Genomic DNA, 27,861 nt, shown 5'->3' on the forward strand with positions numbered 1-27,861 from the left:
AGGAGACAGACTGTTGAGGTCAGGAGCAGCCTGGGAGGTCAGGGGGGTGTGGTCATCATATTAGGTGCAGTAGAGGGACAGCACAGCAGGGTATAAAGGCACATTCAGAGGCTTCTAGGAGGGATGCTCATTTGTTCTCTGCCTGGCAGGGTAGGTAGTATTTGAATACATGGAAAGAATAGGGAGGATGTTCTGTTCTAGGAGGAGATGAGAGTGATGTCGTGGAGGACGGCAGAAAACTGGCTTAGGTAGAGAAATGGATTAAGATGTGACCGTGGAAGGCCTTAAATCAGTTCAGCAAGTTGCCATTGGAAGTGTATGTCCTGAGAAGCTTGATTTAATCCCTATCAGTTTGATTGATGACCCCTTTCTTTGGGGGGGGGGTCCCCACTGTACCTTAGAGTCTGCCTCTGTTATTGAACCAGCCATTCTGAAAGGCTCAAATGTATTTACAGGTTTCTCTTTCACTGAATGTGACTGAGACTATACCTGGTTACCTTGATTGGAATTTGGCTGTTTTTGAAATTCCATATTCATAAATTTACCTATCAGAGTGGGTTACTTCTACAGATAGTTTGATTTTAACCATTTTATTTTCAATCTTAAAATTTAGATTTTTGTGACATCTTGCTTTCATTGTCGTCATGTGCTGAGCACAAAAGACATAAAAATTAAATCCTGTTTAGCAGTACATTTAACAAATTTGTTTTAAATAAAAAGATTAAATGAAAAGGAATTAGAATTTAGCAACTGTGTATGTATCATTAACATTATTGTGTTTGTCACTTATCTGCTGTTGCACTCAGTGTGTGTGTGTTTATTTTAGGACCTCATTTTTATTTCCGAATTTGAGTTTTATTTATTTTTAAAAAATTATTTATTTATGGCTGTGTTGGGTCTTCGTTGCTGTGTGCGGGCTTTCTCGAGTTGCGGCGAGCGGGGGCTACTCTTTGTTGCGGTGCACGGGCTTCTCATTGCAGTAGCTTCTCTTGTTGCTGAGCACAGGCTCTAGGCGTGTGGGCCTCAGCAGTTGTGGTGTGTGGGCTCATGGCTCGTGGGCCCTAGAGTGCAGGCCCAGTACCTGTGGCACACGGGCTTCGTTGTTCCGTGGCATGTGGGATCTTCCCAGACCAGGGAGCGAACCCGTGTCCCTTGCATTGGCAGGCAGATTCTTAACCACTGTGCCACCAGGGAAGTCCCCCGACTTTGAGTTTTAAAGGACATTTTATAATTAGTTGCTCATGCTGATTTTCTTAGCATGAGTGTTTTAGGATGTGAAATCGCCACTTCTGCTGTGCGAGGTCTCCTGGTGACATTTGCTGCCCTAGGAGCCCGGGCTGATGCTCCTCCAGTGTGGACGTGTGTCCAGGCCACCAAGTTTTCCTTGCAGGCAGTGAAGTGAAATTGAAATCTCTGTCATTGCTGATATTTCCCCTCTCCCCTCCCACCCATTTGCTCTTAACCATAAATTTCCCCATTTCCGCTGTTTATATGATCTTTGACACCTTCTAATTTGGGTGTGAATTTGCTCTATAAAAATGTAAAAATAAAAAAAAAATTGCTGCCAGGTCCTTTTGGTGCATTGAAATTTATTTGAATAACTTGAATTAAAAGGAAAATTTCTTAGGTGAGTGAGGGCTGTGAGTGCTTAACATGAGACCCTCTGAGAGGTTTCTTATCTTCAGACCGTCTGTGAGCCCCCAGACATTTAATGCCAAGTTTGTATAAATATTTATCTGGATAGATATTTTTTTTTTTTGGCTGTGTTGGGTCCTTGCTGCACGCGGGCTTTCTCTAGTTGTGGCGAGCGGGGGCTACTCTTCGTTGCGGTGCACAGGCTTCTCATTCCTGTGGCTTCTCTTGATGCGGAGCGCGGGCTCTAGGCGTGCGGGCTTCAGTAGTTGTGGCACACGGGCTTAGTTGCTCCGCGGCATGTGGGATGTTCCAGGGCCAGTGATTGAACCTGTGTCCCCTGCCTTGGCAGGCAGATTCTAAACCACTGTGCCATCAGGGAAGCCCCTATCTGGATGTTTTTATTGGGAGAGGATCCGTAGATTTCTCAGAGAGGTCCATGATGCCGAAAAAGTTAAGAACTACTTCTCTGAGGATTATATTTTCCTAGTCCTACAGATTCAACTATTACCCTAAATCAACTACATTAATGAGGTGTTTACCATAAAGTAAGCTCTTTTAAGTACTTGAATTAGTGATTATTATTATTATTATTATTATTGATATATTGTCATAATTGTTTTTGCAAGATGTACCCCATACCAGAAATGTCAAAGGGATTAATTTACACTTTTAGTTTCTTTCCCCATTAAATTGACATATTTACTGTACAGAGACCACTTGATATAATTTTTATAAATATGGAGTGTGATGAAAATTATTTTAGGTTCATATATCCACGGATTACCTTGTAAATTAACATCATCATCCTAGTAAAGAATTAATGAGTATCTTTTAACTTCTGAACACTATGGTACTTGTCTAGTCTATAGAAAACGTAACATAAGAAGTAGGTTGGGAAGCCAGTATGAAATCATGAATGTATAAGGACCCAAAGAAAAGTACAGGCAATACATGTTTTAAGAGTAGAAAGGAGGGAACGGTCACTGTGAGTTGGGCCAAGTATGAAGGACTTCAGTGAGAAGGGGGATTTGAGCAGGGACATGGAAGTTGGGTAAGACAGAGTTTGGGTTGAACTGGTTGAAGCAAGGTCCACAGGCGATTTTGCCCCTTAAGGGGACACTGAGTTGACCAACGGAGAGGCAGCAGTGGGTAGTGGCTCTTTCCCTGGCTTCTAGTCCTGGCTGGAAGCTGCTTAACCACTCTGTTCTCAGTATTTTAATTTGTAAAGCTAGTACTTTTCTTGTAGCATTCTTAATTTAATTGGTATGTGTTATATTTGAAAAGAAAAACCTACTACACAGAGCCATCAAGATGGCGGTATGGGAATAGGTGAGAGTAGTTAGTGGCCAGATTGCTAAGGGTCTTGAGTGACAGGGTTAAGCAGGAGTTGGCAAACTATGGCCCTTCTACTCATCTCTTGTCTTTGTAGATGACGTTTTATTGGGACACAGCCATGGGTTAATTTATCATCGTCTCTGACGGTTTATTCTACAGTGGCAGAGTTGAGTGTTTGCATCATGACTTTATGGCCCATGAAGCTTAAAATATTTACTCTTTGGGCCTTTACAGAAAAAGTCTGCTGACTCCTGAGTTAAAGAATTACAGCTTTAATTTAGTTGCATTGGGGATCCATTTAAAATTTCTGTTTTGTTTTGTTTGGGGGAAGGAAAGGTACATAGTAGACAGTAGTAACAACAATGCCACCGGAAAAGTGTGTTAGGAAGATGAATCTAGTGAAGTTGCCTAGAGTGCATTGGAGGGTATGAATTTGTGTTGAGGTGGGCAGCCTGTTTAGGACCAGTAGTTAATTCCTGAAGCACGCTAGAGAAGAGATGGTATCCACTGTAGGAAGACATAGTAATAAGAAGAACGTAAATGGAGGGATGGATGCATGAGACTCTAAGAAAATAATAATAGTCTTGGAGACGATATGGGGAGATATGAGGGAATATATGAGGATCTAAAGTATGGCACTGAAGTGACCAGAGGGGTTAGTGGTGCATCTGAAATAGGAGCTAGTTTTATAGGGAAGTTCATCACTATGGTTTTGGCATGTTGAGTGTGTAACATGGTACATCTGTCAGGTAGTTAGAAGTTATTGACTCTTTGCTTTTTTCTGCTTCTCTGGCCAGACCCAACTTTCCAGGACTGGTAAGCACAGTTCAGAGAGTAGGCTGCCCTTAATTGCTTAGAACCCCCCCCTACAGGGTCCCAGGAAAGAGAGAATCTGTTTCCTTAGTCCAGTTTTTCTTCTTCCTGGTAGTGCCTTCCAAGAGTGATGGCGGTGGGTTGCATGGTGAAATAATGAGGATGTGTAGCACATGGCTTGTAAATGCCAGCGACTTGATCACTGTGGGAGAAGCACGGGGCAGTTCCCAGAGGCTCTCTTGAGCATGTTGGCTCAAGTTAGTTCTTCAGACAAAACTCAGAATCTTCCCTTCCACTCTTAGCCTGAGACACACATCTCTTCCAGACTCCTGAGACCTCCACCAGAGGTGAGCTAATTAGACTATATGTGAGCTGCTTCTGGCTGTGGTTTACTTTGTATTTTTTTCTTATTATGTTGTCATTATCATAAGTTGGGTGGTTCTTTTGACAACACAGATAAGAATGTAGCCTTGACACCTTAACTTGGTAAGATTTATTCTCTGTTTGGCTTTCTTCAGGCTTGTAATTAAAGGATACAAACTAGTGTAGAGTTACTTTGTTTTTTCCTCCTTGTTCTGTCATCCCAGTCCAACTGTATGTAGACCCTTGCCTCAGAGGTCTGGTCTGGCCAATTACATTTTCTTCGGAATTAACTAAATTCTTGACATCTTTCCCTTTTCCTGTATAGTAGTCTCCGTCTGATGAGCACTTCCAGTCAATGGAAGTGTGAGGTGGACTGAAGCTCAGGGCAGATGTCAGATCTGGGCCCCTGGAATGATCAGGGCAGAGCCTTCCTTTCAAATACAGTTTTGTAGTTTTCAGTTAACTTTTCAGGCAACCTTCTCAGTTTAATCTTACAACAGCCCTGTTTGCCTACAGTAATTAATTGTTCAAATTATGTTGAAAATTAATTGCAAATTTTTATTTTAATGAGTACAAAAGGCTGGAAAAGTTGACTTTTAGAGAGATTTTTTAAAGTAGTAGGTGAAAGCTGAGGCTCAGGAAGGCAAAATTACTTGTCTCAGTCACATGGTAAGTAATGGAACAAAGGCCGATTCCCAGTAGTAGTAGTGACATCAGCTAGATCTTACCGACTGTTCCCTAAGTGCTGGGCACTGTTTTCAGTATTTTATGTGTATTAACTCATTTAGAATACTTTTGCCACAGTACCAGTTTGTCTGTTGGGTGATAGATGATTCTTCCAAGCTCTTGCATTTTAGAAGGTGCAGAATACAAAGTGAGAAGAGCAGTGAGCTGAGAACTAATCAATTTTTGGGACAAGCTGTAATTTAAGGGCAGAAGAAATGCAAGAAGCCAGGGAAACAGCAGAACGGCAGAAGCGATACAACAACGAATAGGGTAGCATATTGCCACACGAGCCAGTGGACGAGAGGGATTGTAGAAGAAGTTCCTACCCTTCCATCCCTTGACTGACCGGACTGTCGTTTGGATAATTACTGACTTTTCTACTTCGGGGAAGATTCAGTTCCTCCTAGAATTTACTTTCAGGTTTTACCTTTGCATATGGTCTTCCCTTTAGCCCACGACTCTGGAGCATTCTTTCTCCTCCAGTGCTCTCCTTGCACCCTTGGGTTCTGATTCCATCCCAGGCCCCATACATGAGGATGGCGGCTTCCTGACCGACCATAGAAGTTCTCCTGGCCTGTTACATGCAACCTGAGTTTTATGCCATCTTCACCTGACTTTGCAGTTTGACATTTGTGCTTCCTGGGTATCTCAACGATACGGGGGTACAGCAGTGAACAAAACAGATACAAATATTTACTTCGTGGAGGTTTCCTTTGGGTCAGTGGGGCTTATAGTCTGATTACATTCTGAATAATATTAATTAGCCAGTTGCCAGTATAAGAATCTACCTAAGATAATATTGGGAATAACCAGAGCGGTCAACAGTAACTGAATTATATTACTAAATGGCATGTTGTGTGTTCATTATAAATGATGTTTACATGGTTTATATAATAAAAAATAACAGAAGTATTATTGTGAATAAGTTAATATGCACAACAAGGGAACAATGTTTAAATTCCCAAACTGTGGTAGAATAAAAGACAGGAACGAAGTACAGCCCGGTGTGAAGTAGAAGCTTTGTTTCCTTCTGCTCCTCTTACACTCACATTTGGGCTGCCAACTAAATCCCTTTCCTTCTATTTTTGTTTTTTTTTTAATTTGATCTGAGGGATGTTTCTTGCCCTCTTATCTTCTAATTGTGTGTTGGCCAGGTGGCTTAAACTCTCTCTATGCTCTTATCTGTAAAAAGGGAGTTAATATTCTTTATACCCCGAGAACCCTCTTACACTGTTGGTGGGAATGTAAATTGGTGCAGCCACTGTGGAAAATAGTATGAAGGTTCCTCAGAAAACTAAAAGCAGAGCTACCATAGATCCAGCAATCCCACTCCTGGGCATATACCCAGACAAAACTATAATTTGTAAAGATACATGCACTCCTATGTTCATAGAAGTACTATTTACAATAGCTAAGACATGGAAACAACCTAAATGTCCGTCGACAGATGAATGGATAAAGAAGATGTGGTACATATGGAATGGAATATTCCTCAGCCATAAGAAAGAATGAAATAATGCCATTTGCAGCAGCATGGGTGGACCTAGAGATTATCATACGAAGCGAAGTAAGTCAGAAAGAGAAAGACAAATACCATATGATATTACTTATATGTGAAATCTAAAAAACGACACAAGTGAACATATCTACGAAACAAACACAGACAGGTGTAGAGAACAGAGCAAACTGCTAATAGGATGAATAAACAACAAGGTCCTACTGTATAGCACAGGGAACTATATTCAGTGGCCTGTGTTAAACCATAAAGGAAAAGAATGTGAAAAAGAATACATATACACGTAACTGAGTCACTTTGCTGTACAGCAGAAATTAAACACGGCATTGTGAATCAACTATACTTCAGTAAAATTTAAAAAAAAATCCTCTACACCCCCAAATTATCAGAAAAGGAGGAGTGGCTTTATATTCAAGTTTTTACCATTTCTGAATTAGGGATGCTTTGATTGTTTTTGGATAACAAAGAACTTTTGGAGAATACGTATTAGCTTGAAATAACTACAGATAATTCTAGTTGGGATGCTTACAGAGATCACTAAAACAGGTTTAAAAAGAGAGGAGAAAACAAATTTAACACACATTTAGTAATTATACCTGAAGAAATGATCCTGGAGTTGTAGGTGTTGGATGTCACTGTGAACTGGCTTTTAAAGGGGACTTTTAAAGGTCAGACAGTGAGTGTAGCACTGAATGGATTCTGTGCATTAGGATAGAATTTCCAGCTACAGCATCACACAGATGTAAAAATTGCTGTATCTCAACTTAAAGAGGAACCCAAGATGTAATATAACTGAAAATGAGACTGTAGTGGTAGCAAAGATTCTAACGACAATTGCATGTGAAAAGCTTGACTCAGATAATTCCCTGAAATGTAAGTCAATAAGAGCACGTATTTTTATTGTTTTATGTAGTATGTGATTTTATATATGTACACAATTAACATAAAATACTATGAGAAGCTACTTGATTATTTAATCTACATCCTTAAAGTGTAGCCAATGACTTTTTGTCCATTGGGTTGCCTTATATTTAGGTATACCTGGTCTTTACTTCTTAGGAGATTTTAAGGGTTAAATGAAACAGTTAATTGGGTGTCTGCTGTGTAGTAAGCACTGGGTAAACAGGGACTGACAACAAGACCTGCTGCAGGTCTGTTTCCTGCTCTTTCCTTGTCAGCACAGCTGGTGGGGGAGCAGGAACACAGTGGGGAGTGACTTGGAGGGTGACAGGGGGGCCTGGTAGGTGAATAGCATCTTGCCCAGCCTCTCCTCCTCCAGGTCTCCCCCTCCCCCTCCCCACACAGTCTGTGGCACAGAGAAGGTGCACCCTGAGAGGGCTCACCCTCTCCTCACCGATTCAGACTGTCAGGTCCGCCGGCTGCGGTCGTCCTGCCAGCAGACCTGGGGGAGCTGGAGAGTTCGTAGGTTATTTTTAATTATATCTGTACTGAGCAGGAGGTTTCAGACATACACACTTTTTATAAGGTGTGTCTCCCTACAGGCTTACTAGAGGGCTGTGTATATATTTCTTATAAGTTACAAGAGAATTTTTGTTTTTTTAAAAAACGATGTTCAGAGTGTAAAGCTCTGACATAACTGTCATTATTTCTAGTCTTGGTGTGCACACCTGTCCTCTCTGCTCACTTGGATTTATTTTCATGTTATGTCTTCCTGGCTTCTGTTTTCTATGTTAATCTTAAACATTCAGATGTACCTTATAATAGAGGCAGTAGACTAATATGTAAAACCTAAATTTTTATAATTCTGAAATTGGCACTGAGTATGTTTTTTAACATCTAAGAACCAGAATTAAAAAATAAATAACTTGAGGTAGGAAGACTTATTTGTTGAAATTTGCTCAATAAAAGAAAGTTATTTCAAATAAGGAACTATTGTTACCAGTTCTTGTGATAATCTTGTTGTCTCCTCATGGATTTGGTAATTAATAAAGGCAAATAATAAAATATCATATGTTGTGATAAAACTGGCATTATACAGTCTTTATTTGTAAATTTTTTTTTTTTTTGCGGTACGCGGGCCTCTCACTGTTGTGGCCTCTCCCGTTGCGGAGCACAGGCTCCGGACGCGCAGGCCCAGCGGCCACGGCTCACGGGCCCAGCCGCTCCGCGGCATGCGGGATCTTCCCGGACCGGGGCACGAACCCGCGTCCCCTGCATCGGCAGGCGGACTCTCAACCACTGCGCCACCGGGGAAACCCTGCAAAATATTTTTAATTCTAAAATCTCGTACTAAATTGGATAACAGTAGTTTGCTTGCCTTTTGTATTACTTTGTTGGAAATTTTGGGGAAGTAACACATTATATCAAATAGCAATTTATTACCTACAGCTTGTCAGTGCTAGTGACAGTAAAGTCTAGAAATACATTACTGATTTGAAATTTTGTTATTCAAGAATAATTAATTATTTGTTTCTCTTAAAACTTTCTTACAAGATTTGTATTTAGGATTTGTTTTAATCAGGTATGGTAAGCCACACAGACACGGGAATAATTGTCATGAAGAAAGAAGTTTGTACTCACAGATCTCTAGAAACACCTGCAGGGCCACATGGGGATGGAGCCGGGTGGAGAAGAGCACAGCCCAGCGTTTAATGGGGTTTTTGCTGGAAGCAATGGGTAAGGCAGAGTAGTAGATACCTGTGTAAGCTTAGGATGATAGTTTGAATAATTTTAAGGGTTAAAGTCTATAGGGGTAGTTCCTAGTTGTCCCATGCCAGGCCCTTGGGTGATTTAGAGCTGGGGAATATTGGCTTAGGTGGGAGAGGTTGAGGAAGGAGCTGCATGGGGTGTGGCTCTGGATTGGTTGATTGGTGCATCAGAAGTGTACTCCCAGGGGAGTCCTTTGCTCTCTTCAGGAAATAGCTAGCCCTGGGAGGGGCTGCCTCTCCAAGATCAAGGCCCCAAATGCCAGAGCATCAACACAGAAAATAAGAAGATACAGTCAATACAAACTTTATGTTAACACTCAAAATACTTCATAATTTAAATTTCATATTTTCTTCATTAAAAAACATTGGTTGCAGTTGGCTGTTGTATACTTTTGTTTATAAGATCTTAAATTTTAATGAAAAAGTACATTTTATAAATCTAGCTTTTTTGATTGGTACAGTCTGTCAGTGATATTTCCAGAAAAACAAATTATCTTTTACAGAAAAGATATAAACAGAATATTGGTTGGTAAATTTTTTAATGGTTCTCTCATCTGAATATTATTGATATTATCTGTCTTTCAAGGATAATGGCAGCTTTATTAGATTACATTTCAGAAACAAAACAAAACAGTCAAAGACTTCAGGATGGCACTGCCAACCCAGTCGTAGACTCAGGTGCTGTTTCCATATGTATATTTTTTTAGAGGTGGTGTACAGGAGAGACTAGAAAATATGTAACAGATTTATTTTCAAGCTTTACTTTTTAAAAGGGTGAGTTTTAGGATGTCAGTCAAAGATATTGTTAATTAAAGCCTAATGTGAAATGCTAGACGTTTGGAAAGGAGACAGTTGTGTGGTTGAGACAGTTTCATTTCCTCACAGTCACTGGTAGATGCATTTAAGGGGATCATCTTAGTTATGTAGCCTTTTTATAATCGCAGTAACTTTATTCAGCACCCTCATTCATGTATTTGAGTTTCTTCCCCTTGTAAGGAGCTTTCTTGGAAAGCACACCCAACAACTTCAGCTTATATCTCACAGGGAGTTGGTGATTCATGGGTTGGTTAATGTTTGTATGACACCAGCAAAGGTTGTCCTTTCTGCTTTTCCTACCAACTCTGGAAAAATCGCAGCTCTTCTTGGAGAAGTTTTTGAAAAGGGAGGAAGCTGGCAGTTGTAGTTTAAAAATGCAGTAATAATGCTAAAAGTAATGATGATTATAGTAACAATAATAATAATCTTGAGCTTTTATTGTATACTAGTTGCTAGTATGAGTGCTTTATATATTTATATAATAGTTAATTTAATTCTCAGAACAACCTCATTGTTTTCCTCATTTTTTTTGGATGAGAAAATTGAGCCCCTCAGAGGTTAAATCTTGCTTGAGGGACGTAATTGGAAAGTGATGGAGCCCAGACTACAAGTCTAGAGTGTGCGCTTTAACCGTGCTTTTATAACTTAAAAATCTATAGCTCAGAAGTAAGGAAACTAAAGCCGAAAGATTTAAAGCCATTGGCCCAAGGTCACTGGAGCAGTCAGCACTGAAATTCCTCTCCCAGGTGTCATTTTCACTATCTGCGTATGCTTTCTCTAGGTGTACGGTCTGCCTTTATCCTCTTATATTTGGGCGAATCTTCTTGCTATTTTTGACTTGCTGTGATTCCAAATTCTGAAAATTATATTCTTCCTTTGGAATTGTTTTACTTGACAAGGAAGCCCCCAGGAGTCAGTGTAGCTTTACGGACTGAGAGGGTGGACTTTGCAGCCTTAGTGCCTGTATTTGAATCCTGCCTGTGCGGGTTTTAGCCATGTGAACTCATACAAGTCAGATACTTCTTGTGTTTCAGTAGTTTTATCTGTAAAATGGGTTAATTATGGTAGCTATCCCACAGGGCTGCTGGTAGGAATAGATAAGTTAATACAGTAAAGCTGCTTAGTGTGGTGCCTGGCACATAGTAAGCATTTTATAAATATTTTCTATTCTGGCTGTATTATTTATGAGAAATGCATACTCCAAATCAAACTCAGCACATTATCTCACACCTATTAGGTACTCAGTAAATGCATATGGAATGAATAAAAATAATCATCAATTGCTTTGTATTGGCCTTTGCTTTTTATACTGGTTGGAAGATTAAGGTTATAGAAGATGAGATATTTTCAATGTTTGTATTAACCTCCATTACTAAGACTAAGGACCAGTATTACATTGTGCTCTTCATCTTGTGCTATTTTTCACTTCACTTTTCTCATCTACAAAACTATTAGTTTTTGCATTTAGTATTTTTATTGAGATTGAGTAGAAAGGTATTACATACATCTGAGGTACCATTAGTGATGTAAAAGTTTATGTCATCATATTTAAAACTAAATGTTAATGTCTTCGAATTTTTTCATGTCACATTTTCCAAGTAATATCAACTAGCCATTAAATAAGAATTTAATTGCAGGAATGGTAATGCAGTCGTCAGTAGAATGACTTTAGTTGGCAGCGTCATTTAGCCATGAGATGAAGACCGGGAAAGCAGGATTGAGATCCTCCCACAGCAGTTGTTCAACATTACACTTGCTTTTGCCTTTTCTGTTTAAATAACACAAGAATTAAATCCTTTAAAAGGGAGCCCATCCATCTCCTTTCACGTGTGTCCTTCTTGCATCAGAGAAAATGCTGCATAATTCTGAGATGACAGCCCCACCTCTGATGTCACCCGGGGTGGTACAATCCTCTCCGAGGCTTTGCTGGGGTTCCTGCTGCTGCACTGGGGAAACGGTTACATTAAAGCTCACTCCCATCATCTCCATTATCTCCTTGGAAGTAGTTTTCACAAATATAGAAAGGCCCTACGGTGGTTGTTTTCGGTAAGCTACCAAGGTGGAGAGCGCAGAGGCAGACGGGAGCGTGAGGGCAGGCTGCTGTGCCTTTGTGACACAGGGAGAGGCGGCAGCTCGCTCAGCCGGGCTCCTGGTGCTCAGAGCGCTTCCGTGGACATCACCCTGTGCACAGCAGGGCCACAGGCGCTGCCAGGAAATCTGAACCTCATTTGCTTCCAGTTACTAGAACGGCAGATTTTGAATTAGCCAGCTTCTTTTCTAGCTAACTTTTCTCAAGCGTTAAGCTGATGAACTGGGCATTTTCTATGATCAATGGGTAACTGCTGGAGCTACAGTAATCTCTGTGAGTAACATCTATTTGTAGGTCTATGCAGGCAAATATATTTTTATGTATCTATCTTTTGTAAAATGCTGCTGTAAAATGATCTGTCTGTTTTATCGACTGCTTTTGCTGACTAGTCTTTTTTGACCATCCCAGTAGGAGACTGCTGGGGCTGGATGAGGTTTTGCTGAATCCTGACTAGAGAAGCACATACTGTATTTATCCGGGGTGTCCACGCCAGCCGTTCTCTAATTCCCCAGCCACCAGAAAGACACCACCTGCCATCCGAGTGCTGTTGCCCAGAACCTCCCCTGGCTTTAATGTGGAATGTTTATTTTAGCATCTGACATTGGATTTTTCAAAATTTTTATTTTTAAATAGAAAACAGAATATTATTCTTACCTGTAATTTTATTTCCTTTCATTGTTTTTTGTTGTTGTTCAAATGGCTTTCCTGGGAACACAGAATTCTATCATCCTGTTTCTCCCTGTTTCTGATGTATTATATAGAAAGAAAGAGGAAACCAGCTACCCCTGTAGTTTTAGAAAGACATCATATTGTGGCACTGGATGGGAATGGGGAGGAGTTTCTCTTAAAGAGCTCAGACTGCTTTCCGCCTGCTCTGCTGGAGTCTCTCTGGAGGAGAGCGTGGCTAGCCTCAGGCAGCACCACAGCGTCTCCGTGAGCGCTGTCCTTGAGGCTGAGGTAGTCTCCGCTGGAGGTTTATTTTTCCTCAGTTTACACATGGGGGTGTGTTTTTCTTATCTGTTGAAAGTGTCACTTTTAGAGTAGTTCAAGATTGATTTCTCTCTCACCAGGGAGCTTGACTTAGGTGAAATTTGCATTTTCAGAGATGCTTGGAATCATTGCTCATGTCAGTTTGCAACCTGAATCCTTAGCAAAACTGTGGGTCTCTTATTGAGCATGAAAACTACTGAATGCAAATATGGATCAGCTGAGGCTTGTGACAGGCTGGAGGCTGAGTGAAGCTGTTGTTTTCCGCTGCACTTGACATCTGTCTTGGCACACAGCGAGCGGTTTAGGGAAGTCCACAGCTGTAGTGGATCATCACTGCTAGGCACTCTAGCCGCTCGGCATTTGTGATTTTTTAAAAAAGAATTGTACAGTATTTTGAATTTCAACTTCTTAAGTATTAAATTTCTTTAATATTTCAATTTTAAAATATTAAAATATTTAATAAAATATCTTAAATAAGAATTTATATTAATACCACCACATCTGTGTTAACTTTAGAAGAAGAGAGCCTGCTATAAACAAGACTGTGGAGTTCTTTAAAAGCTTAAACTTCTGCTTTTAAAAATAAAGTGAAAACAAAAAAAAAAATCAGTGAAGATCAGAGAAATTTAAAAATTGGGTTTTCAGAGAGTAAAGTGGTGGTGACCAGGGGCTGTCAGGGTGGGGAAAATGGGGAGATGCTGGTCAAGGGTACAAACTTACAGTTACAAAATGAATAAGTTCTGGGGCTCTGATGTAAAGTATCGTGATTATAGTTAATAATATTGTATGATGTACTTTGAAGCTGCTAAGAGAGTAGATCTTAAATGTTTTCACCGCAGAAAAGAAGTAGTTGTGTGATGTCACGGAGGTGTTAGCTAAAGCTATAGTGGTGATCATTTTTCCATCTGTAAGTTTATCAAGTCAACACGTTGTATACCCTGAACCTACCCAATGTTATACGTCGATTACATCTCAATAAAGCTGGAAAAAATTAAAACATAAAATTGGGTTTTTTAAAAGTGTGGATTCCTAACAGGAAGACGTAGAAAAAGGATAGAATGGATGAAATCAGAGGAGCAGTGATGGTCAGAAGCGCTAAGGCCAGAAGGAGAAGCACAAAGTGTGGATATAAGAAGAAACAAATGAGAGTGGATGATAGATCAAAGTGGAGAATCCTACTGATCGAGAAAAGGAAACCAGCTTTTAAAGACAATGATTTTAAAGACGGGTCTAAATTCACTCTTGCAGCTTAGAATTTCTCCTCCGTGACGAGTGCCAGGGCTCTGCACGCCGGCAGAGACCTGGGTTAAGGTCGCCGGGCTGCTCCTGAGCGCACTTGTCTTACGTTCCGTGTGTTGTGCGCTGCTGCTCCCAGCTCACAGAGCTCCTCTGCAGTTGACTGGAATGGAAGGCTAGTCTCATTTCCCCAGGGACTGGAATTGAAGGAGAAAAATTGGGTTCTGAATCATCAGTATGTGAAATTTAGTTTGTGTTGAGCACAGCTGTAACTATTAATCACTTGGGGAAAGAGTGGCCAATTAATAGAACTGTGTCTCCTCGTGTGCACATGCTAACAGCTTGTGTAGTGGTTGGCAGGCCTTTTCCTGGGTTTTGTAACATATAAATACCTTAAATATCTGTGCTTTTAGAGAGTTATTAGTGACCAGATAATAGCCAGCATCCTCAACTTCATACTGTAGCCATCTCCAAAGTGGGACTTTTATTAGAGTGAAGAATGTGTACCAAAATATAATGTACTTAGATTACTCATTTAGCAAATTATCATTACTTATACTCATTTTATGTCACTTTTATCATACGAAATATATTTTCTATTGCTTAGTAAAAGTGGATTATTCTCCTGTTTGTCTTTTTTTAATAAAACTTTTTCTACTGCACTGCAAATTGAAACCATGCTTGCATCACTGTGATACTGGAGAGGTTTATTGATTATTAGACTTAGAAACATTTATCATTGTTATTCACAGTTAAGGATTATGATTACTTATGGATAAAATGTATTTGAGATTTTTTACTCTGCAAGGATTACTTTTTATGTTGCTTTGTATATTGGACCTTTGTCTTCAGTTTTTTTAATTGATTTATGAAATTTCAGACCAAAGGGGACCACCAGGCACCCTTCTGTGCATGTGATTGAATTCCTTCCTGACAGGTCGGGGCAGTGTGTCTTTTAAGGTTGTTTCTGTAAGTTTTCCAGTGTTGAAATAACTTAAGAATTTATAGTTCTTTTATCACACTAACTGATTATATAAGTTTTAATATGTTTGGTAACTGATACTCATTAGGGAACAGAGAGCACCGAGGACATTACTGCATTTATGAACAACCTACAAGGGAAGGAGAGAAACTGACTTCTAGTGGCTGGGTTAGCCATGATTTATAAAGGATTGAAAATGTGCTCAACTATACTTATAAAAAATAGTGCTCTCTGGAAAGTGCCACATGAGAGTGAATTTGCCTGTGCATTTTTATTTTACAAATGATACATCCAATGACATGAACCTTGAAAGTCTGGGAAAATCTCCCAGTTTTTAAAAACAGAAAAACCATACCTTTCCCTCAGCTTCTTTCTTTTAAGCTACAATGTAATTTCTTTAAGGCTATGTACAGATGTTAACGTACAGGCATTTACTAATGCTCAGTTTTACATTTGTAGGTTTTTTTTTTTTTTAGGACTTTATGATCTTTTGCATAAAGGTAGAGTCATTGACCATTCACTGTGAGAGAAATTCACTGTGAGCTATAAACTAAAGACAGGTCCCATCACAGTCGAGGTGGTTCTCTTCCTCTGCTGAAAGGATCCTGGATCAGCTGGATGGCAAACCCAGACCAGAATGCACAAGGCTTTCTGTTGATTGTAAGGAGAGGCTGCATGTTTTCTCTACCTGTTGTTTACTTGATTGAACACTTGGACCTTTCAGTTAGGAGGTAGGAACTCTTAAGATTATCTTTCAGAATAAAAATTAACCATTTCAATGTAGTCAGAACAACTTCTAGATATTGTTGTAGTTCTCTGGAGAAGTACTTCCGTATTTTAAAGTGTATACAGATTTCCTGGGGTTCTTTTTAGAAATACAGATTCTGATTAGGAAGGTCTGAGACGGTACTTTAGTCCGCATTTTGAAGAGACTCCTGGGTGATACCTATGCTGCTGTCCCCTGGCCACGTTTTGAGTAGGAAGGTTCTAGGGCAGTGCTTTCAAATAGACTTCTCTGTGAGCATGGAAAAATGTTCTGTATCTCTGTGGTGCAATATGGTAGCCACTAGCTACATATGGTATTGAGCACTGGATTTTCAGTTTTATTTAATTTTAATTAATTTTTACGTAGTTATATGTGGCTGTGGCTACCATATAGGGCAACATAGCATTTAGAGAGTAAGATAAACAATTGAGAAATTTATGTTTAGTGGTAACAGCCCATGTAGGATCATGGTGAATTCTAGAACTATGGCCAAGATTGTCCCCATTTAACTTTACCACTGCTTAAACTTTGTCTGCAAGAGAAAATATATGGAGATAGAGTTGCTGGATTGCAAGCTCCTTGTTAGGAAGGACGACCCCGCCCCGCCCCGCCAATGTTTCCAGCATTTCTATTCAGCCTGTACTTGGGAGTAGGGGACAGAACTTAGGTGGCATTGACGTGTAGTATTTTGCTTGGGTTTTGGGAGGCTTCTGTCTGTTTCTCTTTTGAGGTTGTATTAAATGGTATCCTGTTGGTTATAGGACATTCTTCATTCATTCATTGATTCAACAAATATATCCGTTTTGCTCGGTACTGTTATTCTAGGCTCTGGGGATATTAATGGTAAAGAAATCAGACAAAGTGATTTTCTTTTGGAGTTTATATTCTAGTGATAACAACACAAAATAAGACAAAACAAACAAAGAATCTTTTCCGAAAAATGACTGGGCCTAGTTCCTAGGGAATGTGTGTATGATTCTTAATTGTGGTTTCATGGACGTGGCCCCCATTCTCTTTTGGGAAACCTACATCCAGTTGCTCAGAATCCCTCACGATAAACTTCTTTACTTCACATTTCTACTCTGAAGCTGTGACCAAGTCTGCAGAAGACTTGCCAAATAGTTCTTTTTCTTCTTCTTTTTTTTTTTCCTTCAGCCATTTTCTTTTAAGGAGTTTGCTACCCAGAGTAGAAAGAAATCCATTTCATTTACTGGGCCTCAAGCAGGGTCAGTCTTAGAAGGGCCACTGTTTTTCTGAAGCTCATCTTTTGGAGCAGGCTTGTTTCTCCATGATTTTGAGAATTATTTTTTGAGCTATAATTGACATACAATATTATATTAGTTTCAGGTGTACAATATAATGATTCATTATTGTATATGTTGTGAAATGATCACCACAGTAAGTCCATCACCATACAGTTACAAAAACTTTTTTTCTTGTGATGAGGACTTCTAAGATCTACTCTCTTATCAACTTTCAAATATGTAAGACGGTATTATTATCTATGGTCCCTGTGCTGTATATTACATCCCCATGATTATTTTATAGCTGGAAGTGTGTACCTTTTGAACCACTTTACCCGTTTCACCCCCCCCCCATCCTTCTGACAAATTCCAGTCTCTCCTCTGTATCTGTGAGGTTGTTTTTGTTCTTGTTTTTTTTTTTAAGATTCCACATGTAAGTGAGACCATTCAGTATGTGTCTTCCTCTGACTTATTTCATTTACCATAATGTCCTCAAGATCCAATCATATTGTTGCAAATGGCAAGATTTCATTCTTTTTTATGGCTGAATAATATCCCATTATATATATATATATATACTATATATAATATATATATACCACAGTTTCTTTATCCGTTCATCCATCGATGGGCACTTAGGTTGTTTCCATATCTTGGCTATTGTAAATAATGCTGCAGTGAACATAGGGGTGCAGATATCTTTTCAAATTAGTGTTTTTGTTTTCTTCAGGTAAATACCCATAAGTGGAATTGCTGTATCATATGGTAGTTCTATTTTTAATTTTTTGAGGAACCTCCACACGCTGGAGGTTGCACTAATTTACGTTCCATCAACAGTGTACTAGAGTTCTCTTTTCTTCACATCCTTACCAACACTTTTTATTTCTTATCATTTTGACAATAGCCATCCTAACAGGTGTGAGGTGATATCTTATTGTGGTTTTATTTTTTTGGCTTTTTGGGGTGATCTTTATTCATTTATATCAGGAATAATAAAAAGCAGAGGTTTGGATTAAGCCAGGACAAATAAGAATCATTTATGAAAGGAAAACATGGGGAGACTGGGACCATAAGGCTATCTGGAGTTGGTTCAAATCATGATTATTGTGTGCATTTCCCTGAGGATTAGTGATGTTGAGTATCTTTGCATGTAGCTGTTGGCCATTGTATGTCTTCTTTGGAAAAATGTCCATTCTGATCTCTTGCTCATTTTTATTTATTTTATTGTTTTTCCTGCTCATTTTTAAATCAGATTTTTTTTTTGCTACTAAGTTATGTGAGTTCTTTATATATTTTGGATATGAACTTCTTATCAGATATGTGATTTGCAAATATTTATTCCCATTCAGTAGGTTACCTTTTCATTTTCTTGATTTCCTTTTCCTGTGCAGAAGCTTTTTAGTTTGATGTAGAAGAAATTTTTTCTATTGCATTTCATTTTATTACAGTCCTGTATCTGTGTTCCAGAAATGGATGGCTATTTAATACACAACCCAAAGCACTCCTGAAATTGGTCTTGTTAACTTTCAAAAGTATCCCATTTCTTTCTCAATATATTAAATCAAAAGGAAAAAATCTTTAAAAAATAATCAGTGGGTTTTGTGCATCACAGGAAAAGCATCTTTACTAAACAAGAGGAAATAATTTGTTAGGAGTCTGACCAAATACACAAAGCAGCAGATATGACTCCTGGTAGAGAAGGGAATGTAAATAGATATGCCACCCCCAAAGTATATATATTTCACATGAGTGTGAAAAAGCTCTTCTTTTCTCTTCCCCTCCCTTCCCTCCTATACACTCTACACTACATTTAAATTTCTTTAAGGGGGAAAAATAAATGCAGAAAAGCTATAAAAACTCTTATTAATTCAGATTCTACTAGTGTGTGGTTTATATTTAGGTAAGTGCTATTTTTTTAATGCTTAGCAAATCCCATTGTCACAGATATGAGACCAGATTTGGACAGGACTAATTCAGTAAGACTTTTTTTTTTTTTTTCCTTTGCCTGCGTTGGGTCTTCATTGCTGCGTGGGGGCTTTCTCTAGTTGCGGCGAGCAGGGGCTCTTCTCTGTGGTGCGTGGGCTTCTCATTGCGGTGGCTTCTCTTGTTGTGGAGCATGGGCTCTAGGCTCGTGGGCTTCAGTAGTTGCAGCACACGGGCTTAGTTGTTTCGCGGCATGTGGGATCTTTCCGGACCAGGGAGCGAACCCGTGTCCCCTGCATTGGCAGGCGGATTCTTAACCATTGTGCCACTGGGGAAGTCCCCTAATTCAGTAAGACTTTCTAGAGGAGAAATAGCTGTTTCAGTTTTCAGCTGGATTCTTACATTAGTAATAGATGTAGACTGACAGAAGGCAAAGGAAGCAGCAGCCGGCACAGGCTGAGCAAGGCCCTTGGGGCAGCATGAAGAGATATGGGAACATATGTATATGTATAACTGATTCACTTTGTTATAAAGCAGAAACTAACACACCATTGTAAAGCAATTATACTCCAATAAAGATGTTAAAAAAAATAAAAACAATCAGACAAAATAAAAATTAAGAGGGCAGGCGGGACGAGGCGGGAGGTGGTAATGGGTAATGGGTGTGGAGTCTGAGAGGGAGTAGCCTTTGGCACCTCTGTTCTGTCCGTTTGCCTTTGTCCTGGCTCAAGCACTCACCTCGCCTGCGCCTGCGCTGTCGCCTGTTGGTTCTGTTTGTGCTCGCGCTTTCTCCCTGTACATCCTTCAAACGTGGCGTGGCCAGTGTGAGCTTTCTAACGTGCTAAATAGACTTTTCATGCTCTAGCAATGTTTAGTTTTGAATCCATAGGTTAAGTAGATAGCAGGTAATTAATAAATGTTTGCTGAATGAATTTTGGAAATGGTGGTCATTCAATGGGAAGTATCAATGGCCATGTTTTAAAAGGGAGCAGAAAAAAGTCTTAACGTAAAAGAGGAATTTGGTCTTTCTTTAAATCACCCTAGCCTAAATAGCTCTAATTTTTTAAACATAAGGAAGAAATCAGAAATTCCAAATAAGGTCAAGATTAATATTTTATGAAGTTTTATTTGTTGTTAAAGACAGTTCACGTGGTGACAAGAAATGCAAACAGCAAAAATAAACCGCGATGTATTTAACAAAGGGGTGCCTTATTTGAAAGGAAAGATTTGATGTTATGCTGAGTTCTGTGACAAGTGCTCTGATCAAGAGCCACATGACATTTAAGGGTATTTCTACCGAGAACCTACAACTAGAAGATTTTTTTGCTCTTTATTATGCTATTAGAAATGACAGTCTGACAATTCAGGTGCCTCTTAGTTTTCCTTAGAAATTTACTCCTGAGAAACAAAAAGACTAGGAATCTAGTTCTGACTTTTAATTCTTCTAAAACACCTTACTGAACATCATTTCCTTTACCTTGGTCATGTCTCTTAGCCTGTCAGAACATTGACTTCTCCCGGCTGATGCCACTCCTTATTTAGTTAAACAGTAAATAAAACTGATTAGACTAGTACTTACTGGAACAGTAAACTCAGAGCAGGAGAACTGGTTGGAATAGTAAAGCTACCTGCCAAGTGGAGTTGCTCTCTGCCCTCTCCCTTTATCTCTCTTTGACTAGATGCCAAGTTGTTGTATCAAGACATCACAGACGTTTGCCCACAGTTAATGCCGGTACATCTTAATGAAAAGTATTAGACATGGGGTGGAGAAATTATTTGATTTCTTTGATGTCCCTTTTCTTGATTTCTTTGTGTTCACTTTTCTTTGGGCCAGTGTGCCAGTGTTTATTTTAGTGGTTGTTTTATAGATGGCAATTTAAGCTGTTAGAACAAAGTGGGTTCTTAAATGATAAAGTGTAACTTTTCTTCCTTTTGTTGAATGGATTTCATGGTAGTATGTTGTGACGTTAAATATACATTTGGCTTCAGTGGTTACTTTGGACAGTTTTCTTAGAGCACTTCATGATAGGTTAAAAATTGTAGCCTTTTGAGGCTTTAAAATATGAGCTAAAATCATGTTAATTTATTTCATGTGTGTGTGCTAGATGTAATACAGAGATAAAATTCTCTTGACATTAGTAAGGTGTCTTCTTGCAAGGGCTGGTGATTAAGAGAAGGCTTAATTAAGGAGAGGAGATTTGAGTTAGATCTTGAAAGATGAAAGTAATCTGATTATGTAGAGGTGAGAAGAAGAAGTACGTCATATGCAGAAAAGAGATGGAGCATAGGCAAATGAGTAAAAGGCTCAGAGTGTTAACTTAATTTCTGGTATATATTAGAGAGACCCTTTTTAAAGTGTTCATGTGCTGCTCCATTCTTCAGTTAGAGAAGCAATGGTATAATGCATTTGAAAAGGGAGTTGAGTGACAGAAGGAGAGAGTAGATGGGAAAGATAGATTGGGACCGGATTATGGCTCCTAACTCCTGGATGAAGGGGTTTGAACTTTAGACTTTATTCTGTAGGCAGTGCAGAACTACTGAGAGCAACAGAAGTTTTTGTTTTAGGAAGATTACTGTATATACAATGAAGTAGGAAGTGAGGCCGGACATTGGCTAACCATTTCAGAAGATTTTTAAAATTTCAGTGAAAAGATTGAAGACACATACTAGGGTATCTCGCTACCAGTAAAGATGGAGGGCAGGGGAGGGATGTAAAGCTTAGTAGGGGTAGAATAGATAAGCTCTCGTTTTTATTTGTTGTGTCATGTTGGCAAGTACATCATTCCTTTGAGCCTGTTTTCTTGCTAACTATGTTAGGTAGCCAAATTAATTCTTTGATTCCTTTGACTTTTGCAGTTTTATATTCTATGATCCTCATGTTTTTGTAAAGGCATACTCTAACTTAGATAAAAGCATTATAACATCTATAGGAAATATTTCCCACTGTGACCTAACTACTTCTCTAACAATTTTAAGCTATTTTACTAAGTTAAAGAAAAAAGCCTATGCTTTTGGATTGTATACTTTTTTCTTTCATTGCATTTTAACAATAAATTTATAGCTTTTAAACTACGGAGGAAATTAAAGTCCCCTGAATTATTAAGGGAGAGAAAACTGTTAAAAGCCTAAAAAGTGTAAAATATGAAAAATATTTTTTAAAAAAGTGTAAAAAGGTGTAAACAAATGCCAATATAGAATATTTCCCAATTCATTTTGTTAACCCCACATTACTACCCAAACCAGAGATAGCACAAGACAACTACAGACCAATATTGTTTATGAATATAGGTGCAAAAATACTAGAAAGCTGAATCTAGCAACTTATAAAAAAGGATTATGCACCGTGGCATTTATTCCAGGAATGCAAGGTTGGTTCAGTATATAAAAGTCAGTTAATGTAATGCATTGTTCCTAGATTAAAAGACAAAACCCACATGGAAATCTCAATTGACAGAGAAAAAACATTTGACAAAACTTGGCACCCTTTCATGATAGAAACACTTCACAAACTGGGAGTAGAAGGGATCTTCCTTATCCTGATATAAGGCGTTTGTGAAGAACCCACAGCTAACATCAAACTTAATGGTAAAAGACTGAAAGCTTTCTCTTAAGATCCAGAACAAGACAAGGATGTCTAGCTCTTACCACTTCCAGTCAACATTGTACTAGAGGGTCTGGCCAGTGCAGTTAGGCAAGAAAAAGAAATAAAAGGCATCCAGATAAGAAAGAAAAAAAGTAAAACTATCTCTGTTCACAGACAACATGATCTTATATATAGGAAATCCTAAGGAATCCACAAAAAAGTTATTAGAACTAAATAGTAAGTTTGGCAACCAGTTGTATTTCTATATGCTACCAGTGAATAATCTGAAAATGAAAAAAAATTCTGCGTATTATAGTATCAAAAAGAAAATACTTAGGGGAGTAAGTTTAACAAAAGTAATGTAAAACTTGTACATTTAAAACAAAAACATGTTAAAAGAAATTAAAGAAAATTAAATAAGTGGAAAGACGTCCTATAGTCATGGATCAAAAGACTTAATAGTAATATTGTTAAGATGCTGTGCTCTGCAGATTCATCCCAGCCTCTATGAACATTTCAGCTGTCTGGCAAGCTGATCCTTCATATGGAAAATGCCAGGGTCCCAGAGTAGCCAAAACAACCTGGAAAACGAAGGACAAAGTAGGAGGACTCACACTTCCTGATTTTACTTCTGCAAAGCTACAGTAATCAAGATGGTGTTATACTTGCTGCTAGCTCAAAGGAATAGAATTTAGAGTACAGGCATAAACCTTTACGTTTATGGTCAGTTGATTTTCTATGTAGGTGTTAATGCAGTTCAGTGGGGGAAATAATAGGTTCTTTCAACAGTAGTGCTGGGACATTGGGTATCCACATGCAGCAGAATGACGCTGGAGCTCCACTTTACCCCATTATACAAAAGTTAACTCAAAATGGATCAAAGGTCTACATGTAATAGCTAACACTGTAAAACTCTTAAAAAAAACAGGAATAAATCGTTGTGACCTTGGATTAGACAATAATTTGTTGCATATAACACCAAAGACACAAGCAACAAAAATAAATAAATAGATAAGTTGGATTTTATCAAAATTTTTAAAAATTGTGCTTCCAAAAAAACACCATCAGCTAAGGGAAAAGACAACCCACAGAATGGGAGAAAATGTTTGCAAAGTATATATATGATAAGGAACTTCTGTTCAGAATATACAAAGGACTCTTACAACTCAATAATAAAAGGACAAGTAACCCAATTATAAAATGGGTAAAGGATTTGAATGGATATGTCTCTGAAGAAGACATACAAATGGCCAACAAGTATGTGACGAGATGCTCAATATCATTAATCACTACCACAGTGATTAATGATATTGAGCAAAATCAGAGCCACAGTGAGATAGCATTTCACATCTACTAAGACAGCTATAATAAAAAATATGGGCAGTACTGGTACCCTCCGACTTTGCTGGTAGGAATGTAAAATGGTGTAGTTGCTTTGGAAAACTGGCAGTTTCTCCAGACATTAAACGGAGAGTTACCGTGTGACTCAGAATCCACTCATAGATATATACCCAAGAGAACTGAAAATAAATGTAGACATAAAATCTTGTACACAAATGTTCATTATTTATAGTAGCTAAAATGTGGAAATAACACAAATGTCCATCAGCAGGTGAATGGAAACAAACTGTGGTATATCCATACAATGGAATATTATTTGTCAATAAAAAGAAGTTCTGATATATGGCACAGTGTAGATAAACCTTGAAAACATTGTGCTAGGTGGGAAAAAAGACAAAAAATGCCACATATTGTGTGATTCTATTGATATGAAATAGAACACATGAATCCATAGAGACAGAAGGTAGGTTGGCAGTTACCAGGGGCTGAGGAATGATGGCTAATGGATTGGATATAGGTTTTTGGTGGTGGTAGGAGGTGATGAAAATGTTCTGGAATTAGGTTGCGGTGATGGTCACACAATTTTGTGAATATATTAAAGACGACTGAATCTTAAAAGTCCTATCACAGTCTTTACTGAAAAATTTAAAATGTCACTGTGCCACAGGAAGAGGAATCTTTATTGCTTTTAACTGTCTTCCTTTTCAAAATCAGGGTTTGAAAGTTGCTTCCTCCTCAGATTTCAAGCAAGCCACATCCTCTTACTTCTGTCTTGTGAAGGTATTATCAATACCACAATCACAGAGAAGTGCTTCTTGGATTCCATCAATACTGGTTCAAATTTAATTTAAAAAATATATTTCAAATTATTTCAAAAATGAAATATGAAACTGAGTATACTCTTAGATGTATTATTATTTATCAGATTTTCCACACTGTGGGATACTATACATTAACTTATGTTTCCAAGTTACCTCATTTTGTACATGTCTTGGAATCAAGTCTTTCATGTCATTTCATTGTATATATTCAGACAGTCATCAAACATTTCACTGAATAGGAAGGTGGTAGCTTGCAATGCCTTAAAAGCAATAACAAAAACAACAGGTGTCCTCTGTCATAAAGTTGTCCAAGTGAGGACCCTACATTTCTAGGGTAGATGAGGATATTCTTGATACAAAGAACCAAAACCAAGTTCAGAAGGAAACTGAATCCTGCGGTGATAGGACTGTAACTGTTATCCATAAACCCTCAATTTAAAATTCTGTTTATCAGAATGTCTCCATTTTTCTCATTGACTGCCATTTTAATAAGAAAAGGATGTAAATTTGATCCTACATAGTAAATATTTACTAATTGTTTTTACTGCTTCATATATTGGGGTTCTGCATACGATACCATTTAAATTTTATGCAATTGCGATCCCGGAGATCTTTCTTAACATCTTAAGTTTCCTATTCCATTTTGACTTCAGTCTCATTCCCCAGGGATGTTCTGAAAGCATTTCCCGCCCCCCACAGAAATCCAACAGTGAAGGGGAAGGTTCCAGCCAAAAAAATATTTACTGACTTTAAATAGATCGTATCTTCTTTTCCGAGGCTTCCATCTCAGAGGTTGCCCTGCACAGATATTGTTGGCTGGATGGTAAGACTATTTGTTGTTGTGCCCAGTATAAATACTTTAGTTGCTGTTTCATGAGTGGTATTTGGAAAATGATACATATCCCTATTTTCTTTTTTTTTTTTTTTTTTTTTTTTTTTGCGGTATGCGGGCTTCTCACTGTTGTGGCCTCTCCCGTTGCGGAGCACAGGCTCCGGACGCGCAGGCTCAGAGGCCATGGCTCACGGGCTTAGTTGCTCCGCGGCACGTGGGATCTTCCCGGACCAGGGCACGAACCCGTGTCTCCTGCATCAGCAGGCGGATTCTCAACCACTGCGCCACCAGGGAAGCCCCATATCCCTATTTTCATCTGTTCTTGCATATGCAGCAACCGAGCTGCATGTGTGGGACTTCATCAGAAGCAGGGTTGAATAGGGCGTGTGTCATTAGATTGTCTCTGTCTGTGCCAAAGCCTTTGTGGGCACTCTCGTGTAAGCTAAGTGGAAGGGACCACTGGCAGGGTTATGAGAAGCAAGTGTTGCAGAGGGTGGGGGCAGGAGACGGTGAAAGGATCACATAAGGATGACTGAGTACCTGAGATTTATTAACACGCATTGCAATCTGTTGTTCAGAACAAGTCATGTGTCCTTTCTGTTCTCTTTGTAGGTGATCATGGAGGAAGCACTTTACTCCCCCCGAATGTCACAAATGAATTTCCAGAATATGGGACCATGGAGGAAAGTGGAGAAGGCCTAAGAGCCTCTCTCGAGTTTGATGCCGAGTCTCTGCCGTACTGCCCTCAGGAGCAGCAGAGGGTCCAGCCTCCTGCTGGCCATCCCTCTGGGCTTCTCAGTGTTACCGGAGGACCAAAAGATGTCAGAGAGGTCCCCTCTCAGAGTCGTCTCAAGGAACAGAGTTTACAACCCATTGACTCTTTGATTTCAGCTCTGAAAGCCACAGAAGCCAGAATAGTTTCAGGAACATTGCAGGCTACAAAGGTACTGGATGGAGATGCGGTTTCTACTTTTTTAGTTCAGCAGGTGGAACAAGAGCCAGACACTACCAGTCATAAAACACAGAGAGCCAACACACTGTTCCCTGCTGGCCGAGAAAAGTCACCCGATATACCTCTTTCAGCTGAAGTTACGACTGAGGAAAGTTTTTATTTGAGCATCCAGGAGGATCTGACTGCACTATTAACTGGAGAAACTCAAGCAGAGCTTTCCCTGAGAGCTAATAATGGGAGAAAGGGGGCTGTCCATGTGCAGGAGCCAGCTTGTCCAGCACCCTCCGTGGGGAGCCCCGCGACCCACAGCTCAGTGGGCGGTGCTGGTTTACTGAGAGGGAGGAGATCTGATCAGGGGAGAGAGCACCCAGAGCGGTGTGGTCGAGGCAGCTCCTCAGGACGCCCAGGCCCGGTCACACATGGGGAATTTCAAGGGGTGGAAATATTGTGGACAGGAGGCGAGAAAAGACAGATAGGGCAACCTGTGGGTTTTCAGACATCATTGGAAAGGACAAGCCCTCCCGAAAGCAGAGAGTTTTCTAAAGTGCCAAGCCATCTCGTCTCATCTGCTGGTCTGTGTGATTCAGCTGGTTTAACTGAGAGTGCTTGGGATGACACCCGGAGAGCTCCTTCAGAGAGGCTGGCCACTGGCTCAGGGCCATTTCTGCCTGAGCCTCCTCTTGAGAGTGGAGAGGATGAAGTCTTCCTAAGGGAAAACAAGGAACATCTTGAGACAAAACCTGAATTGGAGAGAGACAGGGAAAGGTGAGCTCGCATAGAATCCTGCTGTCTGTGATGCCAGTGGGAACTCGATTCACACTATCCTGGGTCCTTGTTTACCACAGAATGGAAGAGAAGTGACTGTAAGCTATGTTGCTTCTAAGGTTCCGAGATGTTAAAGTGGTCTTGTTATAAAGTTGTCCATATGGGGAGACTGTGAACTCTAAACTAGGTGAATCCATTTCTGGTGTTTTATTGTATTTGACAGGTTGCAACTTCTCCAACATCAAGGTAACTAAATACTCCATGATTATCTTTAACAATGTGGAAAGGTTTGAACTCTTTTCGACACATCCTGTAGTCATTACATCCTAACTCAGGCATTTCTTCTGGGTGCAGCACCGTTGCCTGCATACAGCCTTATACATGTAGGAACACAGAGGCTCTGCTTTGGGCGGGCTCAACTTTCTAGGTTGAAAGAGGGGATCAGGAGGTCAGAATTCAGTTCC

The 27,861-nt window shown here is 39.4% G+C and overlaps 1 protein-coding gene across 10 annotated transcripts in view; it reads left to right on the forward strand.

The window, feature by feature from the left end:
* Positions 1 to 27,861, forward strand: part of PSD3 (pleckstrin and Sec7 domain containing 3) — a 647,135-nt gene that overhangs the window by 255,215 nt on the left and 364,059 nt on the right. For 6 of the 10 annotated variants that reach the window (XM_067022673.1, XM_059049100.2, XM_067022674.1 and 3 more), the window contains one exon: positions 26,293 to 27,397. In XM_067022673.1, coding sequence (XP_066878774.1) covers positions 26,293 to 27,397 — 1,105 coding nt within the window. Of the gene's footprint in view, positions 1 to 11,789; positions 12,236 to 26,292; positions 27,398 to 27,861 lie in introns of those variants that run through there. The other 4 variants (XR_010838523.1, XM_067022676.1, XM_067022675.1 and 1 more) reach the window with 4 other exon arrangements.

Source organism: Kogia breviceps, chromosome 20 (assembly GCF_026419965.1).
Source record: "Kogia breviceps isolate mKogBre1 chromosome 20, mKogBre1 haplotype 1, whole genome shotgun sequence".
In the NCBI taxonomy this organism is placed as follows: domain Eukaryota; kingdom Metazoa; phylum Chordata; class Mammalia; order Artiodactyla; family Physeteridae; genus Kogia; species Kogia breviceps.